Below are 21,379 nucleotides of genomic sequence, written 5' to 3' on the forward strand. Positions count from 1 at the left end.
CTAATTGGACGTGAACAGTTCACAACCATAAGCTATTGAACTGTAGGTAGTTCAGTTAATTCATACGTATCATACTCATTCATACTCTGAAGTAATAACTTAAGGTGGTTCCGGAGGGTAACAGAAAAAGAGAGTAAATTAAGTTAAGAGGTGGTACTCATATTTTCAGTCATATGAATCAAAAGCTCAAACGTCTAACATTGGGTTAGTTGTTGTTCTACAGAGCTGTTCGTAAGTTTAATCATTGCTAGGATAAATTTTAATTAGGGAATATAAATTAAGCAACTGTGAGCTGATAAGCGTCATACCCGTTCTGTGTAGTATGTACCCTGTTATACTAGCTTTTTCTTTCAATACAACTCTTTTAATTACTAGAGTTTTTCAGTGCAAATTGAGCTTTATTTTCAGTGATGCTACAAGTTAATAATGTCTATCTTAAAACTGATTATGAAAATTCTGCATTGCCTATTAGAGTATATTATTATAATTCATTATCTTATTTGTTTAATGTTGTTACTGTAAAATAGGTGTTTTCAAATGTTATATTCTTAAAAACATGTTGAGTTATGCTATGTGTAAAATTTGCATGTATCAGTTAATATCTTTGTAAATGTGTCTGATACTATGTAGTAATTTACAAAATCTGATACCAATTCAAGACATGAATCTTTTCAACAAATCACAAAGACATTGATCTTTGTACTTTATCTTTCAATTATGTATGTACAATTTTTGCAGATCATTTCATAATAATGTGACACACAAACAACCACTACAAGCAAACTTAGACATAGGACAGAAAACCCAAGATCTCAATACAGTTAAAATATATAAAATTAACATATACATTATGTGAATTTTATATATATCCCTAATGATAATAAATATACTCTTACAAATATGTTCCCTTAATAATATACATTCCCATAAATAATTTAAGATGGCATCAATAATACTGCCGTCAGTAGCTCCAGTATTCTAAGGAAGGATCTTGTAATTAGATCTGAATATATTCTTTAGAAGAAAAATTTTCACATAACTTTAAAATGTTATGTTTCATCAAAATAATAAAACTAAGCTTGACAAAGACAAATTTGAAAATATAAAATAAAGTATGAATTTAAAACAATATTTTAATAGTTAATAATCATTTAGAATGATCTGTGAATGAACATGTAAAAACAAAATTAACAACAAATTATTTAATACTGAAATAAAATAGTAGGACTGCACAAGTAGATAAAAAGTATTTTCATTGAAGCTCCCTCTATGAATCATGAGACCTTGCCTATGGTGAGGGGGCTTGAGTGCTCAGTGATACAGAGTAGCTGGATCGAAGATGCAACCATATCGAAGAGGTATCTGTTGAGAGCCAGACTAAGGAATGATTCCTGAAAGAGGGCAGCTGTATCAGTAGTTGTTGTTAATGGCGTAAGTCAGGAGGATTTAAATGGCCACATCAGCCTCACTCAATCGTCTGAGTACTGTGCAGCTGAAAGAAATGTTAAACTACAGGTGCTTTTTTCCAAGAAAATGTAGCTCTCTGCATTTCCATGTAACAAAGATAGAGGCACCTTCCTTGGTAAAATATTCCAAAGGTAAACTAGTTTCCTGTTCGAATCTCCAGGTGGGGACTACTACGGAAGGGTTCACCAGAAAATTAAAAAATAACATTCTAAAGTCGGAAAGGGCAAAGAAGGAAATATTGTGGGTGAATACAGGTGGGTAAAAGGAATCAAAGAGGGAACCGATTAAGTTCCCTCTTAAGTTCATTGAGTTTTACACAAAGTATAATTTAGTAATTGCCAACACTCAGTTTAAAAATCATAACATAATATACACATGGAAAAAGCCAAGTGATAGTACATGTTATCAGGTAGATTATATCATCGTTAAACAAAGATTTAGAAATAAACTCATCGACTGTGAAGCTTATCCTGCAGCAGACATTGATAGCGACCATAATTTAGTGATAATGAATTAAATTGGGGCTTAAAAACCTGAAGAAAAGGTGTCAAATGAATTGGTGGAATTTAGAGAAGCTTGAGGAAGAGGAGGTAAAGATTTTTGAGGAGGACATCACAAGAGGTCTGAGTAAAAATGGGAAGGTAGAAAATATAGAAGAAGAATGGGAGAATGTTAAAAAGTAAATTCTTAAATCAGCAGAAGCAAACTTAGGTGGAGCAAAGAGAACTGGTAGAAAACCTTGGATATCAAAGGATATATTGGAGCTGATGGATGAATGTAGAAAGTGTAAGAATGCTAGTGATGAAAAAGGTAAAAGGAACTATCAACAGTTAAGAAACACTATAGACAGGAAATGAAAATTAACAAAAAAAGAGTGGATTAAAGAAAAGTGTTCAGAAGTGGAAAGGGAAATGATCATTGGTAAAATAGAGTGTACAGGAAAGTTAAGGAGAATTTTGCTGTACATAAATTAAAATCTAATAATGTGTTAAACAAAGATGGTACACCGATTTATAATACAAAAGAAAAGGTTGATAAGTGGGTGGAATATATTGAAGAGTTATACAGAGGAAATTAATTAGAAACTGATGTTATAAAGGAAGAAGAGGAGGTTGAAGAGGATGAAAAGGGAGATACATTACTGAGATCTGAATTTAAGAGAGCATTAAAAGATTTGAATGGCAGAAAGGCTCATGGGATAGACAGGATATCTGCAGAATTACTGCGCAGTGCAAGTGAGGAAGCGATAGATAAATTATACAAACTGGTGTATAATATTTACAAAAAGGGGAAGTTCCGTCAGATTTCAAAAAGTGTTATTGTCATGATACCAAAGAAAGTAGGAACAGAAAGTGTGAAGAATACAGAGCAACTCATGCTTAACTACTCACGCATCAAAAATCTTAACTAGAATTCTGTACAGAATTGAGAGGAGAGTGGGGGAAGTATTAGGAGAAGACCAATTTGGTTTCAGGAAAAATAGAGGGACAAGGGAAGCAATTTTAGCACTCAGATTAATAGTGGAAAGAAGATTAAAGAAAAACAAATCAACATGCATTTATAGACTTAGAAAAGGCGTTTGATAATATAGACTGGAATAAAATTTTCAGCATTTTACAAAAACTAGGGTCAAGTATATAGATAGAAGAACAATTGCTAAGATTTTCAGAAACGAAACAGCAACAGTAATAATAGAAGAACATAAGAAAGAAGCTAGAATAAAAAGGAGTCCGACAAGGATGTTCCCTATCCCCGTTTCTTTTTAATCTTTACATAGAACTAGCAGTTAATGATGCTAAAGAACAATTTAGATCCAGAATAACAGTGCAAGGTGAAGATAAAAAAATATTATGATTTGTTGATGATATAGTAATTATTGCCAAGAGTAAAAATGATTTAGAAGAAACAGTGAATGGCATGAAGTCCTATGCAAGAACTACCGCGTGAAAGTAAACAAGAACAAAGCAAAAGTAATGAAATGTAGTAGAAATAATGTAGAAGAACCACTGGATATAAAAATGGGAAGAGAAAAAATTACGGAGGTAGAAGAATTTTATTATTTGGAAAGTAAACTACTAAAGATGAACAAAGCAGGAGCGATATAAAATGTTGCATAGCACCGGCGAAACAAGCTTTCAGTAAAAAATATAATATACAGTCAAAAATTAACTTAAACGTCAGGAAAACATTTTTGAAAGTATATGTTTGGAGTGTAGCTTTATATGAAAGTGAAACTTTGACAATTGGTGTACCCGAGAAGAAAAGGTTAGAAGCTTTGGAAATGTGGTGCTGTAGGAGAATGTTAAAAATCAGGTGGGTGGATAAAGTGACAAATGAAGAGGTGTTGTGGCAAATTATGAAGAGAGAAGCATTTGGAAAAATATAGTTAAAAGAGAAGACAGACTCGTAGGCCAGATATTAAGGCATCCTGGAATAATCGCTTTAATATTGGAGGGACATATAGATGGAAAAAATTATGCAGGTAGGCAATATTTGGAATATGTAAAACAAATTGTTAGGGATGCAGGATGTAGGGGGTATACTGAAATGAAACAACTGGCACTAGATAGGGAATCTTGGAGAGCTGCATTAAACCAGTCAAGTGACAGAAGACAAAAAAAAAATCATTAAAGTGAATGATAAAAATAAGAACGTGGTTTAATTTTTACTTTATTTACAAACAACTAATACTTATTATTGTATAAAAAAAATGAGTGCTGATATATTGGTAATGTATGGTCTGAAGTTAACCAATCAGTGTTAAGGATACGTAATATAAAATGAATAAAATCTTTGTAAAAAACAAAGATTAAAGCCTTAAAAAAATGTCAAACCTTTGTATGAAAAATCTGCATTGTTAAGAATAGTATAGAACTTTATTTTTGCTCTTATAAAAACTTTTCAATAGAATGCAGTATAAAAAGGAAGAAAACTACAAACAATATTTCAATGATAGAAATATGGGGAATACTGCTCAAAAAACACTTAGGGCAAAAAAAAAAATTATATAAATATTTGTTAATAAGGCTAAAAACTGTGTTAATTTATAAATTCCATTCTTACTTAACTTGATGAAGGCCTCCCTGCAAAACCAAAAGTGTGTTAATTTACAGAAACATTTCTGACTGTGTTATTTACTGAAATTTGAAAATAATAATAAATAATTCAATGAGTTAATTTGTAAGTGTACTTTTGTAATAAGTATATATAATGGCACCAGAATTTTTTTCAGGATTACTTCCTTTGTACTTCAAGAAAAATATTTCAAATTTTGTTTTGGTAAGTTAGTTTTTCTGTACAATATATATTTTTTGCATTATTATGTATTTATACCACTTAATGTTTTAGAGTAGTTAATATCAAACAAAAAAAAAAGAATCATAAGAATTGGTTAATAAATAAATGAGTTACAAATTTTTTAGCGAAACACTGCAGAGGTACTAAAGTAGGGCTGGGATTTTAGAGAGATAGCATAATAATAAAAAATCCTGGGATTTTATGGAATATATCTGTAAAAACCTTCTGGGAGCCAAAGGGTTAACTTCCTTGACTTCACCATACCCAAATTATAGTGAACACACCTTTAAAATACCTTGAAAACCTATTAAAAGTGGTACATTAATAACCATATTTCATCACTCCAAATTGCTTTCTTACAAATTATGCAATTTTACGCTTTCCTAGTAACATGCAAGCAGTATTAGTCAAAACTACACTGAATATTCATTAAAACAGATGACTTCAGATAATATATAACATTATATATATCAACTAACAATCTTTAAAAAATCACCTACATATTCAGAAAAATCTACAAAATCATCATACAGTAAACTAACAACATTTTCATGAACTGACAAACAACAGAGAGTAAATAGATTAAACTGAAGAAATTGCATCATACTACATCGAAATGAGTGGACATACATTCATCCACTGATACAAAGTAAAATAAATAATTATATAGAATCAACATTTGTAATTCACCTCATAGGTATAATACATAAATAAAAACAAGCTCTCAACAAGTATGAACAATATGAAATTTACAAATATACTAAATCTAACAAAAGTAATTTATTAAATGTATATAAACAATATAAATATTATTTGACTACATTCAAAAACAGTTTTCTAAGCTCTTAAAATGGCTATCATTAGCAACAGTACAACCTGTAACTCCATTGATGGAGATGAATAATTTGCTCTGATTCTAGAAAAGAATTTCCAAACAATTTGAAAGTGAATCATTAGTAATTTTAATTGTAGTGAGAAAATCCCTTGTTTAATTCAGATATCCTGACAAACTAGGCTCTCATATCCCATTTCAATTAACAAAAACTGAAATATTGTCATAATCAGGGTGTCCCTTTACAAAATGTTCTGTAAAAAAAAATCAATGTTGTTTTATTTTTTCTTAGCATGGCACCATTGGTATTTTATATAAACTATATAAATAATAGTGAATGTTATGAATTTGTTGGCAAGTTGAATCTTTATTATTTATATAGTTACAAACTGACATACAATATAATAAAATGTTCTATGTCAAAAAATGTTACATTTCAGTACAAAACTGAATGTTATGAAATAGCAGCCACTTAATTAATTGAAACGCTGAATGATTCAGACATTTCTTTTTCAAATAGTATTCTGTTTTCAGAGAGGATAAAAAATTGATAGTCATGCGCTGTTTCAAGCCTTATAAACTAATGAAAACCCAAAAGGACTTAAAATTAAATATAACTGAAGTTATTTCATTAAGTTAATGATTATTGTAATATATGCCTTGATATTTCAAAAACCTAGTGCAAAATGCTGCCTGCCTATTTCTCAGTTAGTATTGATTTATTTTTTTTGTGCGCATCACAGAACAGTAGAACACTCCCCAATAAAAAGATAATTTTAAATTAAAAATATGAGAAATTACAATAAAAAAGCAATGCTGATTGCAGATATAGCAATTTAGTCAAATTTGTACGGCAAGCACAAAAATATTGTTACTCATATCTCTCAAAAGTTAACAATGGAAAACTACATTTACAACTGGCACAATAAACGTAAGTTTAATTAGGTATATTCTTTCTATAATTTGTTTTGCTGAATTTCAGTATGAAAGCAAACATGTATACTGACAATACAATGTTAAGAATTTTGGAAAATAATTTTTAAGTTTTGATAATAAGGAAAACTAGTCTGATACAATTATTGTAAATTTGATTCATATAAATTAGTTTAGATACTAAGAATTGTTCTACTGAAGCTAATATAACTTTTATGGAATAACTTTTAATTGTATTAATGTAACCGCATTTTTAAAACCATAACTTAACCTACTTTTTTATATCAAATTTAGAACATTTCTGATAGTAAGGAATGAAACTAAGTTTTGTTTACATTTCAAACTGTGGTTTACATTTCACAGAAATTTACTTATTTTTTTATTTTTGAAAACATTTGAAATGAATGAAGGAAAAAATTATCCAAAATATGTAAATAAAAAACAAACAAGCATCATACACCTAATTCATAATTCATTTTTCAAGATAATTAAAAAATCCTCCATGTACAGTTTATTTACAAAACTAATCAAATATTTAGCAAAGTTGAAAAAAGCCTATAAAGTTTTTTAAATTGTTTCTTTTCTGTAAAATGTATTTACTTCTTTAACGTGTACAGAGATTTTTTATAACAGATTCTACAAAATATTATGCAAAAGATTTAAACACTAGGGAACAGTATTCTGAGCATTTTCACCTTGTGAAATATTTATTCTATGAAGTAAAATACTTCATACCAGACTCAACTTTAAAAAATTAGACAAATATTTTTATAATTTGTACACCATTTTATTCAACAAACGCGTACATATATTGAGATCATATTAACTTCATACAACATTGATAAAATACGAAAAGATCCTTTAAGTCACTCTATATAAATATATTTTGAAACTGATAAAAATATGCGCAAGTCCTTTTGAATTCCAAATAATCAAAAATCATTTAACAAAAAATGTATACAGCAAAGTTTATTAACACTTCATTACATATTTTAATTTGCACAACAAAAATTAAATATATATTTTTTGATAAAACAAAACTGTATATTTAACAGAAAGAAAAATTAATTCCCACGCATTGCCTGCCTTTCGGCTTTTCTTTCAAAATATCTCTTAAGTGCCGCTTCAAAAACCAGACCAACAGTCCTTTTTTCCCATATGTTTATTTTAGGTTTTTCTTCTCTAGCTGGTTCTTTTACTTCAGCAATGGATAAGTTTTCTGTTGTACATTCATCTTTTACATTTGAAGATGTGTTACCATTATCTTTTTTATTGTTAATACCTTTACTACTTTTCTCTCCATTATCATTCTTAATTTCTTTTTCATTTACATCAATTTTCATAAGTTTTGATCTACTTGGCTGCTCCTTTTTATCCTTCTCTTTTGTTTTACTCTTATTTCTCTTAAAACTCGCAGTAGATGAAGATTCACTTGATGAAGATGAGGATGAAGCTGAACTGACACTAGTGTCTGAATCAGTAGAGTGTTCACCTTCTTCCAACGAACTAGATTCAGAAGTTTTACGTTTTCGATACTGTCTTTTTTCATTTTGTGTTTTGCTATTTATTCTTAATTTATCATTACTATCTTCTTTTGTTTCTTTATTAATAATTTCCTTGGCATCACTTTTATTTTCAGAGTCATCTTTGTCAACAGTTGTTTTATACAAATGTCTATAAAATCCACCTAAATCTTGCTGTTTAGAGACATCACAGATTTTTTCTAATACATCTTGTCTCTGATCTTCTTCATCCAATTTACGAAATTCTTCTAATTTTTTCCTATATGAAGATGTAACAAATGTTTCTTTATCTTTATATTCTTCACCTTCTGCATCTCTCTCTTTCTGTACTTGTCTTTCTATTCGTCTTTCGTTTTCCAATTTCCTTTGTTGTGCTTGCTTCAGTAGTGACTGTATATAACGAGGTTTCTTTTTTTCATCATTTTTCTTTTTTTCTTCATCCAATTTCTTTCTTTCCAATTCATCATATACTTCATCATACTTAAATACAGTAGGATCCTGTTCTATAGCTTTCTTCATATCTATTTCTGTCTGTCTTCTGACACCGCTGCTCTGAGCTGCTTGTTTCTGAAATGATTTTTTTATCCAATCTGAAGTGCCCATATCTTTGGCATCTTCATCCGAATCACTGTTGTTAAATACTGATGGCCTTTTGACTTCTGTTATATTAAATTTTTTCTTGGGCATAACTAACCCATACTGTTTGTTACTGGAAGTCATTTTATTTTAAAAACTTTTCTCTAAATTCTATCACTGATTATCATATGTTTAATAGTACTGCATTACATAAAAAATTATTTAAGTAAATATAAATTATGTAATGTATATTAATAACTATCTCGCTAACACTGCAGCATTATATAAATAACCACTCATCTTACAAGAAAATAAAAGCACACAGTAAGTAAACGATAAATAATGAAAGCAGTAAACCTCGAAAAAAAAATTAAACACAGTTACTACAAAACACTTAGAAGTAGGTTATGTTTACGAATCGACACGTTACAGTACACTGAACTATTGCATAGAGCTACCTAAAATAACGATAGTAGCGCTTTCATGTCAGATTAAACATGAACTAAAATTTCTAGAGTAAAGTTTAATACTCTAATATTAATCATGATTAAAAAGGTTCTTGTATCACGAATTTTTTAATCTCCGGGACCACCGTTACGTGTTACTTCAGAAGACGAGCTGAATGACAATTTTTGAAGCGTGTGAAAGTGCCATGCCTGACCGGGATTGTTATTTAATAATAACAATTATTTTTTATAGTTATTTTAATGCACGATTACATATTTTAAACTACTTCGTTAATTTCGTTAGAAACTGCGAAAATTATTTACTTCAAAAAGCTGTAACGAATTACGCTAAAAAACGAAGTCGCAGTTTTCGAACACCTTACCGGTTGTTGTGTGACAAAATACATTAGAACAGGTGAAATTTGTGACAGTTAACCTTGGCGGGTTGTTGATCTATAGGCCAAGCGAATCTACTATTACCAGATTACATGTTTTTCTGTTGATTTATTTTATCTTGAATTATAGGAGACACCCAATTAAATTGACTCACTAATTTGGGGTATTATTAATTAAAAATATTTGCCATGACTTTTTAACACTTGCGTACAGCTAAGCAATCGTAAAAAAATGATCATATTTGATCACGTTAGCTTTGTGTAATGTTATTTTGTACTAGGTAACAAAAAGAACTAGAATGCCAGGAAGTATATAGAAAACCCAAAGCAAACATCTAAATCAGAGCTGCATAACAAAATTATTAAACTGAAAAATAATCTATATTAATAAATAAAAATATGTAATTATAGCAAATAATAGAACATATTAAAGTAATATTGCTTTTTTACGGAAGATTATTTTTATTCATTTTAAAATAAATTAATCAAATAATCTTTATTATATTAAAGTTAGGCACGTTATATGGTAATAAAAACACAGATTCATTCAGCAATGTTAAAAGGTACTTTTCAAGAAGATGCCGAAGCCCATCTGTCTCACGTTCGTTTTCCGCTCACAATGGATATAGGCAGTGCTCATTTCAGTGATTATAACAGAACAGTCGCCTCCTAGGCAATACTTTTCTATACTTTTTCATATAGTAAAAACCTGTACCAATGGATTAATTGCATTGCAGTAAGAATGTTTATTTAAAAGAATATATTCAGTAGTTTAAGCATTTAATTAATAACATCATTATTATTAAAAATTATTTAATAAATATTTATTTATTGTTTATTATTATTTTTTAAATAATTGTTTGATTCAATAAATTTGTTTTGTGTGTATATATATATATAAAACATTTTTTCAGGTTATATTTGTCACACTACTTGTTATTAATAATCTTCATCATTTTTGTGTTTGGATGCATAACATGGATTACAATTTGTTCATTTATAAGATTTGGTTGATTTAATTTACAATTATTCTGCAGAGAAGTTATTTAAATAAATGTATTTAAGGCAAAATGTATTTAAATATATGAAAATGTATAAAAGGTATTTAAATGTTATAAAAGTGAAGAAAGTAAAGTTAGCTTTATTATTAGTTTTCATCGCATACATTATTAAAATATATTTAAATAAATATAAAGGTGAAAATTTATAAACATAAGGGTAAATTTCTTTAAAAAGTGGGATGTTTACATTTGATGACAATACTGCAGATGATGAAAATGTACATGACTAAAAGCTCCGTTTGTACTATTTTCATTCCAATAAACAGATTTTAAGCTAAAATAATATTAATGTTCATAGCATTAAGAAGAGCCAAAGTTAAAATCATATTTTTAATTATTATAATTTTCCATAATACTGGACAATAAAATTTTGTTTTTTTGTTCATTACAAGAATGTTAATAGCTGAATCTTAAAGTATTTTTGACACTGATTTTAAATAAATAACTGGTTTCTTTCTCAGGCATAGTTTTATTGTAAAAAAACTATGTTTTATAAGAAAGAATCATTGTGACGATAGTACGACAATATTATACATGCTATTTCTACATGCCTAAAATATTCTTCTTTTGAATTTTCTGGTGTAGTTTACTGTAGGTATATCCAGCACTCTTTATATTCATCACTAACAGCTCCACAATTAGTAGGGAAAAATCCAGATGAGAATCTAAGAACAGGATCTTTAGTGACCATACTACACCCAAATGCTTTATATTAAAGAAGTTAAGTTATATTTTCTTTTACCTTTTTAAATGATTTCCATGCAGCAACCTCATAATCATTTAAATTGCCTTCAAATACAAGGGTCAATCAATAATTAAATTAAACAAACTAATAACTGTACAGCAAAACTGGTTTATTAAATAAATACAATTTTTTTTTGTCTGTGTTTCCACATATTCCCCACCAACTTCTATGCACTTATCCCATCTTTTTACGAGTCTTCTTATCCCCTCAGTGAAATTATTCTTTAACTTGATCTACGAAGCTAGTTTTGTACTTTTTTCTTTACCTCCTTTGAACTTGGTGCCATGCAAAGCTTATCTCATCAAACCAAACTGATAAAAATCCAAAGGGGCAAGGTCAGGGCTGTAAGGATAATGAGGAGAAGCTCCTAACCCGTTTTCCAATAGTTTTCAGCATCAGTTGTGCCGTATGATGTCGAGTGTTATCTTGAGAAAGAAGCACGTCTTTTCTCTGCTATCCCGGACATTTCCTCTTCAATGTGGGCTTGACTTTGTTTTAGTCATAGCTGAGTAGTACAGGCTGTTGATAGTGCATTGCTTCTCCAAATAATCACAGAAAATCGGACAATGGGCACTCCAGAAGACAGTTAACATGACCTTACCAGTCAATGGTTGCATTTTGAATATATGGACAGGTGTTTCAGGGTGTTTCCACTGTATGCTTTGACGCTTGAACTCCAGCTCAAAGTGATGTATCCAAGTTTTATTACAGGTTAAAATCCTGTCCAAAAATGCGTTACCGTTGTTATTGAAACATTTTTGAATTTGGTGCAAACTTTTTTAATTTGGTGTGAAATTTCTCAGCTTTGTAATGAACAGTAAGCTCTCTGGGAACCCACCTTGCACCTTTTGGTAGTTCAGTTTGTTTTGAATGATGGATCAATCAGTTAGTTTCTAGTTACTTTTTTGTGTAAGAAATTTTATTCTACAAGTAACAGCTAAGTCTATTAACAATTTGATTCATGTTGAATAACACAATGTAAAGCTAGCATTTTATAGTTTTGAGTACTGTATGACTGAAAAAGAGAAATACATTGTATTCAAACTTTCTCTATATAAAAAATTAATATGTCCTCTTACATAAATTACCTTTGATATAAATTAGTTCTGTAACCTGAGACACCTTATATTACTTATACCTGTTGCTTCATATTAGATATGTTTGAAGAATGGAAGTGTGACTGATACAGAAGTCATTAGTAAAAATAAAAGAATAAACATTTTTTTGAATCAGAATAAAATTGTTGGAATGTGAACTAGAGGTAAATTAGATAAAAGTAACTACTCACTAATTTTAGTTGCAGTATAATTTAGGAAGGTAAGTTGAAAAATGAAACTTTATTACAGATTTGGAAATAGAAGGAAGAAAAAAAAATTTATGAATGAACTTACACTGGTTTCTTAACAGAATCTGTGATTGCTTGTCTACAACATAAGAAACACATAACAAATTTTCAGGCTGGCGGAGGGTTAATTTGTACCTCAGCTTCTGTACCATCGTTTAGATGGCAATGCATTTTTAAAAAGTTTTCTTTTTTAAGAATCATTATACTCCCAGCAAACTGTAAAGTTTATTTTTCACTTTAAGTCATGTGTGATGCTTTGCAGTTCCTTCTTTTTAAATTTTTATTTTTCAACATTTATTTATACTGTTATAAGTATAAATAAGAATTTAAAACTAAGCCAAATTGAAAAAGAAGTAAGACAAACATCTAATAAGTCATTAAAATATGAAAAAAATATTTTCAAAAGAAGGCCTCCAATGGGGAGTTTTACTCTTTAAGACTTTGGGGATTGGCGTCCCCATGGTCCTAGCCTCTGCAGCTTTTCTTCCAACTATGCACAGAGTTGCAGAAAGCAGAATATTTTACAGTATATACATACACTACACCAATTACAACATATACCCTTACACAACTACAGAGCAACATCCTACTCTATAAATTCATACATTTACACTCGATACTGTTGCAACATCTTATGAAACGCAACTGTAACACAAGGTGGAAACTATCATACTGATGGGTGAATGACTACGTAGTGAGTCTCGAACGATGCCACCAGGGCGAACCCAATTGTATTTAGCTCTTAACTCCAGTATGCATGCACTCTGCAGCAGTGTCCGTTATATCGCAGATAATCGTGAGACCAAAATTTTCAAGTGCTCAATTTAATTCTATGATGGCTGATGGTCCATCTGAAAATAACCCCAAAAACAGTCTAGTGAAAAGGCCTCGCTTGGCGAGAATAACAGTCTTGAACAAAGTGTTAATATAAATGGTGACAAATCTAGTCTGCAATACAAGAAAGAATATCAGTTTATCAATTTCTTCTAAATAATCAGGAAGGTGGCTCCCTTCATAAGGTCTTGCCTTCCCTAGTTAAAATGTTGTAATGGGTTGAAGTGGTTTCCAGAAGAACACCAAGAAGTTAAGAGACGAATTGATTCTGATCGAAAAATATAACGACGAGCAGAGTCAATCTCTCTTACGTCTTACTAAAATGAGAGGTATAAACGCAAGTGCGGTGTGCCACAAAACCCTGAATACCAGCCAAGAAGTAATTTTTTGCTGAGACCTTCTGGAGGTGGACGTAACTGAAATAGCTAATGAGCTTTGCCTCCAGGAAGTTGTGGAGGTGAAGCGAACAACAAAACGGCAGAGCGGCGGTGTGGAAGAACCTACATTTTCTCTTATGTTAACATTTAATCTTCAATGTGATAATATTTTCAACTGCTTATTAAATTGTCTTATGTAATCTCCAGTTGTTTCATAATATGAGAAAAATAAATACATTTTTGTTTATTTTTTTGAGTTTTATTTTAATTGAAATATTAAGGATTTCAGAATCACTTACATCCCACTACCTCATCTACTGTTCTGGACAAATAAACGGTATGATTTTGGTTGATAATGGCATATGAGAGTCTGCAGTTTTACAAGTTTTCATGTCTAATGTTACTATGTCAGATTAATTAAAAGAGAAAGAAGCCAAAGCGAATGGTATGCTTGTGTTAAAAACACAGTATAACATTGAGATGTCATGTCATATTATGCTAATCGATAAACATCAACTCTGGCGTTTGTCAGCCCAAGATGCTTTTGTGACAAAGTTATAACTAGGGTCAGGTTAGGACACTCGCTTTTGACTCGCGTTCTTCTAATAGTTCATGTTATATATACTTATTTTATGTTAATGGCTTCTTAACTCATTAATTATGTTTTTCTTCTGACAATTTTTTGATTGTCTAAAAATTAAATTTTTGTTTTTAATACAACTGAATTGACTTCCACTAGTACTTTAAAAACATGCAATAATCCTTGTTTAATTTAGCATCATAGTCTATATACATAGCATATAGTCTATATTTAGGTTTTCTTTTGCAAAAAATTGTATCAATTTAGGTAATAAAAAACCATCACCTCTACTGTTATTGCCTACTCATATTTTTTGGAGATTTAGAAATTCAGTTATACCATAAAACTCTGGTTTTCATGTTGTGTTAGTTATAAATATAGATTATATGTATAGCAAATCATTTCCATACATAACTGATGCATTTTAGTGCTTTAAAACCCAGTTTTATACATAACATATCTTAAATTATCTTTAACAATATATGTAGTTCCAAGCTCTTGACTTCATCAGATGTTACGTTTCAGTAATATTTCATTTAACATGCTTATTTTAAGTCACACTTTTGTAGTAGGATATTAATATATTTTTTTTGCAGAGTATGGATGCACAAACTAACGATTCAGTTTTGGAAGAAAATCCATTATCCTTGCCCATTAAAAAAGAAGACATGCATGAAACTGGGCAACAAGAATATTTGTTTGTACATTTTGCCAAGACTGATGATAAATTGACAATTTTTAAACAAGTAACCTATTTTCTTCTTTATTTTGGCATCTTTATTTTAAGTGAAAAACATAAAAGCTAGTTATTATAAGACTTTTCAATTTTTCTGTTCGTAAAGATATTTTTATTTACTGTTTTTTAGCCCACATATTATTGAGCATTCATGTCTGACAAGAGATATTTTCATTTATAGTGTAAAAAACATTTATTAGTGGAGTATAAGGGGTTAAATAGCTTTGTTTAACGAATTGCATCTAACATTTTATGGTAGATAAATTTTGTACAACAATACGTAACAAATAAAATACAGTGAGCAGATGCCTCATGCCTTAAACAAAGGTGACTAACATATTCATTTTATACCCACATTTAACATTGTTTATATAAATGTTTAAAAGAGTACAAAGTTATCCTTGCCTTTATGAAGCATGTTCAGTTACAAGAAACTTTGTTATAGGTTTCAATAATCCTTATTCTATGTCACTGCAATTTTTGTTTCCAAACAAGGTTGATGTGCTTCTTTATATTTGCATCAGCAACCTGTTTCTTTTACCAAACAATTTAGATTGTGCAAACATTTTTCTATTGATCTATTAATTTAATGCCAATGCCTCCAATATTTCCCTTTTCTTGCACTATCATGTGTGATTATATACTGCAAATTCCAGTTAAATATTATTGTAGATGTACTCACACGGATGAGTTATTTCTATGAAAATCAATTTATTTTATAATTGTAAGAAAAATAGATATATTATTAATAGATGTTAATTATATAAAGATAATAAATTATTATTATTATTACTTTATATTTTGCTGCAGAGTATGGATGCACAAACTGATAGTTCATTTTTTGATGAAGATCCATTATCTTCCAGTATTAAACAAGAAATCAAGCATGAAACAGAGCGAACAGTACATTTGATTGCTCCTGTTGCTATGATAGATGATAAACTGACAACATCTAGACAAGTAAGATATTTTCATTTACTATTTGATGGTTTACCTAATATTTAGCATTCTAAATAATATCTAATAATTAGTTATTTTGATTAAAAGCTTAAAAAAAGTGATACCAAAGTGTATGTGAAATGATAAAACAGTATTTGTAGGATTGAGAAGTCACACGTCACTCCAAAAGCTACGAAAACTCGTGGCTTTTGATAAAGAATAACCATTCCGAGTGAGATTTTATATGAGGTTTCTTGTTTCTATCTTTATAGTGCCAAAATATGCTGTTTCTCATCATATAACAAACCTACTGAAATGCAGCGGATATATTCTTGCAAGTAAATTTATAATCTTTTCACAGAAACCAGTTTTATAAAGAACATTATTGTCCTCAGAGAAACTACTTCATTGTGTTTCTTATGATACTGTAAATGTGGCACAGCCAGAAAAAATTGTTTGTTTACCTCCCAACAGACAGCATTTGCATTATTGCTATGAAACATCCATAAAATACATAAACGTAAGAAATATTGTACTTCTTAATACCATTCCTATTGGTCTTTGGTAACAGCCATGAGCCTACTATTCCAAAATCTGTACTTCTTGTATAGTTTTTAGTATGGTATTTATGAGTTTTCTGAGGGTTCCTTGGGATTTTTTAATGTGTATTAAATTATAATCTGTAATTATAATAAAATGATTATTCAATAGAAATATGACTATTGCATGATATAAATCTGAAAATTAGTAGAATATATTGAAATGCTACTATTTTTTAGCAAAGTATCAGCTTTCTCAAAACAAGGTTAATTTCTTAGAGTTTCTTTTCACAGAGAATTGAATTCATATTTAAATGGTAGTATAAATTAAATTTGTGCTTAAATAGTTGGCAGCTCACAAACATCCACTAGAAACTGTTGAAACCATTCCCAGTATTGAATTCTCTTTGCACAGCTCTCTGGCCAATAACTTTTGAATCGCTTTATATGGGACAAGACTGAGCTTATTACAAATTGCCTTGTTGCAGCTGTTTTTCTGTTAAGCTAACTTTTGCACGGATTTGTTAAGACTACATCACATAGTAGTCGATACGTCTTCATCGAGTACTTATGGTCTACCACTTCACTCATATTTCTTTACTGATCCAATCTCCCCAAAGTCTTCGATTAGTGTTCTTACGCCATATCGATTAGGAACCAGTGTACCTGGAAATCTAATAAAATACTAATCTTTCATTGTCTGTATATACTCATTATGCTTATGAAGATGTATTAAATGAGAAATATTCACTGTTCAGTGTGCACATGGAAAGACAGCCTCAATCATTTAAATACAATGAACAAACAGTGACAAGAAAGAGTCGTATCTTCTTTAGTTGACACATATTCTTGTCACAACATCCTGATCGGGTCATGGAAGCTAACTGCATTCAATACAGAATTACAAACCTTTGTAGAAAACATTATTCATATTAACACAGAATAAAATCCCTCAACCTATAATCATTTTTATGTAGGTGTGTAGATACTTTTCGAATACACTGGATTATGAACTTCCTGTTAGAGCTCGCGCTTTAGAATGGTATATTTTCAAGTTAGATGGTAGCAATGAATTTAATTTAAAGAATGTGATAACTTCTGAATATTTTGTCTACAAAGATGCTAATCATGTTACTCAAAATTTTGTCACTAAAATAGCTGTGAAAAAATGCGTGAGTGCTTTGTGTGAGTTGTAAGGGTGAAAAAAATTCTCTCTCCTTCTTTAAAACGCAATCAACGTAGTGATTGATTTGCCCTCTTAACCAATTTTAGAGATCTTAGCAATGAAATTTATATAATTTATTTATAAAGAGATCCTTTCATCATTACTCGAAATTTGATCAATATTGACTGTTGAAGAAAAATAAGTAACTTTATAATCTACTAATTTTTTCTAAATGATGTGGTATTGAATTTGGATCTCAGGTGTTAAATTACATGCTAAGATGCTATTGTATTGTTTTATCACATTGTCTGGCCAAAATTGTGCAAGAGTTTTTCCCAAACCTTGACACAATGAACTGTAGCTTTGATACTACAACAAATCCACAATTAACTCGAAGTGATGTTCACTTTTTTTTTGTCTTTAGTCACTTGACTGGTCTGATGTAGCTCTCCAAGTTTCCCTTTGTAGTGCTAGTCGTTTCATTTCAGTATACCCCCTACATCCTACATCCCTAACAATTTGTTTTACATATTCCAAATGTTGCATAGTTCTTGTAGTTCTTGCATAGGACTTCATCCATGTCGTTCATTGTTTCTTCTAAATCCTTTTTATTCTGAGCTAGAATTACTATATCATCAACAAATCATAGCATCTTTATATTTTCACCTTGTACTGTTACTCCGGATCTAAATTGTACTTTAACATCATTAATTGCTAGTTTTATGTAAAGATTAAAAAGTAACGGGGAAAGGGAACATCCTTGTCTGACTCCCTTTCTTATTAAAGCTTATTTCTTCTTATGTTCTTCCATTATCATTGTTGCTGTTTGGTTCCTGCAAATGTTAGCAGTCATTCTTCTATCTGTATTTGAACCCTAATTTTTTAAATTGCGGAACATTTTATTCCAGTCTACATTATCGAATGGCTTTTCTAGGTCTATAAATTCCAAGTATGTTGGTTTATTTTTCTTTAATCTTCTCCTACTAGTAATCTGAAGCCTAAAATTACGTCACTTGTCCCTATACTTTTCCTGAAACCAACTGGTCTTCTAACACTTCTTCCACTCTCCTCTCAATTCTTCTGTACAGAATTCTTGTTAAGATTTTTGGTGCATAACCAGTTAAGCTAATTGTTCTGTATTCTTCACATTTATCTGCTCCTGGTTTCTTTGGTATCTTGACTATAACACTTTTTTTGAAGTCTGACGGAACTTCCCCTTTTGCATAAATATTACACACCAGTTTGTATAATCCATCAATCGCTTCCTCACCTGCACTGCGCAGTAATTCTACAGGTAAATAGCCTATTCCAGTAGCCTTTGTGCCATTCAAATCTTTTAATGCTTTCTTAAATTCAGATCTCAGTATTGTTTCTCCCCTTTCATTCTCTTCTTCTTTCATCCTAAAATTGCTTCCCTTGTCCCTATACTTTTCCTGAAACCAAATTGGTCTTCTCCTAACACTTCTTCCACTCTCCTCTCAATTCTTCTGTATAGAATTCTAATTAAGATTTTTGATGCATGACTAGTTAAACTAATTGTTCTGTATTCTTCACATTTATCTGCCCCTGCTTTCTTTGGTATCATGACTATAACACTTTTTTTGAAGTCTGAAGGAAATTCCCCTTTTTCATAAATATTACACTCTAGTTAGTATAATCCATAACACCATTTTCCGCTGTATAACTCTTCGATATATTCCACTCACCTATCGACTTTACCTTTCGTATTATAAATCTGTGTACCATCTTTGTTTAACACATTATTGGATTTTAATTTATATACCCCAAAATTTTCCTTAACTTTCCTGTACGCTCCATCTATTTTACCATGTTCGTTTCTCTTTCCACTTCTGAACACGTTTGTTTAATCCACTCTTCTTTCGCTAGTTTGCACTTACTGTTTGTTGTATTTCTTAATTGTCGATAGTTCCTTTTACTTTCTTCATCACTAGCATTCTTATATTTTCTACGTTCATCCATCAGCTGCAATATATCGTCTAAAACCCAAGGATTTTTACCAGTTCTCTTTTTCCACCTAAGTTCAGCTTCTGCTGATTTAAGAATTTCCTATTCAAGTTTACCCATTATTCTACATTTCCTGCCTTATATTTTTTACTGAGACCTCTTGCGATGTCCTTTTCAAAAATTCTTTACCTCCTCTTCCTCAACCTTCTCTAAATTCCACCGATTCATCTGACACCTTTCCTTCAGGCTTTTAAACCCCAATCTACATTTCATTATCACTAAATTATGGTCGTTATCAATGTCTGCTCCAGGGTAAGTTTTGCAGTTAGCGAGTTGATTTTTAAATCTTTGCTTAACCATGATAGATTTTATCTGATACCTTGCAGTATCGTCTGGCTTTTTCCATGTGTATTTTCTTCTACTATGATTTTTAAACTGAATGTTGGGAATTACTAAATTATACTTTGTGCAAAACTCTATAAGTCAGTCCCCTCTTTCATTCCTTTTGCCCAGCCCGTATTCACCAACTATATTTCCTTCCTTGCCTTTTCCTTTCTTCATATACACTACGTCATCATCATCATCATCATGGGCGCTTGTAGGCATATAGACATTAACAATCGTTGTCGGTTTAAGTTTTGATTTTATCCTTATTACAATGATTCTATCGCTTTGCATTGTGAAATACTCTACTCTCTTCCCTATCTTCTTGTTCATTACGAAACCTACTCCTGCCTGCCCATTATTTGAAGCTGAGTCAATTATTCTAAAATCACCAGACCAGACGTCGTTTTTCCTCTTCCCATCGAACCTCGCTAATTCCTACTACATCTACATTTATCCTATCCATTTCCCTCTTTAGTTTTCTAACCTACCAACCTTTTTTAGACTTCTAACATTTCACGCCCCATTTTCATGATCAATTAATATAATTTTGGATCTTCAGTATATGACTCTTTCATTATTAACTTGATTCACCCATCCAGTACTAAACCTATTTTCTCTTATTTTTCATTTCATTCAGTTCTTCCAGCGGATGAAAATCTAATAAAAATGATAAACCGATCTTATTACTCTTGTTTGATTTTTTAAGAACAAATGTAATGACCAATATCTTTATCTGGGGATGAGTTTGGAAAATATTTACACTTATTGCCAGGTTTCTATTTTCAGTTAATATTAACAGAACTAAACTACCAGTAATTTTTTTTTAATTTTTTTTTTTATTTGCCATTATAAAATTGTCTGTTGTCAGACCAGTTTTAGTTTGTATGCTTAGTAGCATGTAGTTTGGGGATTGTTAAATTTTGTTCCTTATATTTTAACTGTTTGTACTAATGAAATTTCTATTTTTGCTACATTGAAACAAATATATTGTGCTTCCTTAAATATGAACATAAGATATTTAATATTAAAGTATAAAGTTGTCAATTTGTAGATTTGTCAATTCCGATAGATTTTTAACTTAACAGTTACATTTTTTTTTTTGATCTTATTGAAGAAATTATCGATGATGTGGAGGAAAGAATTACTGAAAGTAGTTTACAGACATCAAATTGTGTGGTTTGCAATAAATTAAAATATAATTGCATTTGTGATAACGTCATCGATGAAGAATATGATG

The 21,379-nt window shown here is 30.3% G+C and overlaps 2 protein-coding genes across 5 annotated transcripts in view; one reads left to right on the forward strand and one right to left on the reverse strand.

The window, feature by feature from the left end:
* Positions 1 to 7,297: 7,297 nt before the first annotated feature.
* Positions 7,298 to 9,067, reverse strand: LOC142331360 (nuclear speckle splicing regulatory protein 1-like). The gene has a single exon (XM_075377209.1). It carries the CDS (start codon positions 8,770 to 8,772, stop codon positions 7,594 to 7,596), a length of 1,179 nt encoding a protein of 392 aa, XP_075233324.1. The 5' UTR covers positions 8,773 to 9,067; the 3' UTR covers positions 7,298 to 7,593.
* A 613-nt stretch (positions 9,068 to 9,680) lies between these two features.
* Positions 9,681 to 21,379, forward strand: part of LOC142331193 (uncharacterized) — a 63,434-nt gene continuing 51,735 nt past the window's right edge. For all 4 annotated transcript variants that reach the window (XM_075376927.1, XM_075376929.1, XM_075376925.1 and 1 more), the window contains exons 1-3: positions 9,681 to 10,205; positions 15,008 to 15,157; positions 15,958 to 16,107. In XM_075376927.1, coding sequence (XP_075233042.1) covers positions 15,011 to 15,157; positions 15,958 to 16,107 — 297 coding nt within the window. In that variant the 5' untranslated portion in view covers positions 9,681 to 10,205; positions 15,008 to 15,010. The remainder of the gene's footprint in view (positions 10,206 to 15,007; positions 15,158 to 15,957; positions 16,108 to 21,379) is intronic.

The sequence above is a fragment of the Lycorma delicatula genome, chromosome 10 (genome assembly GCF_047948215.1).
Source record: "Lycorma delicatula isolate Av1 chromosome 10, ASM4794821v1, whole genome shotgun sequence".
Taxonomy (NCBI): domain Eukaryota; kingdom Metazoa; phylum Arthropoda; class Insecta; order Hemiptera; family Fulgoridae; genus Lycorma; species Lycorma delicatula.

Coding starts and splice junctions, on each gene's coding strand:
- LOC142331360 (XM_075377209.1), bottom strand. CDS start 8,772: ATGACTTCCAGTAACAAACAGTATGGGTTAGTTATGCCCAAGAAAAAA.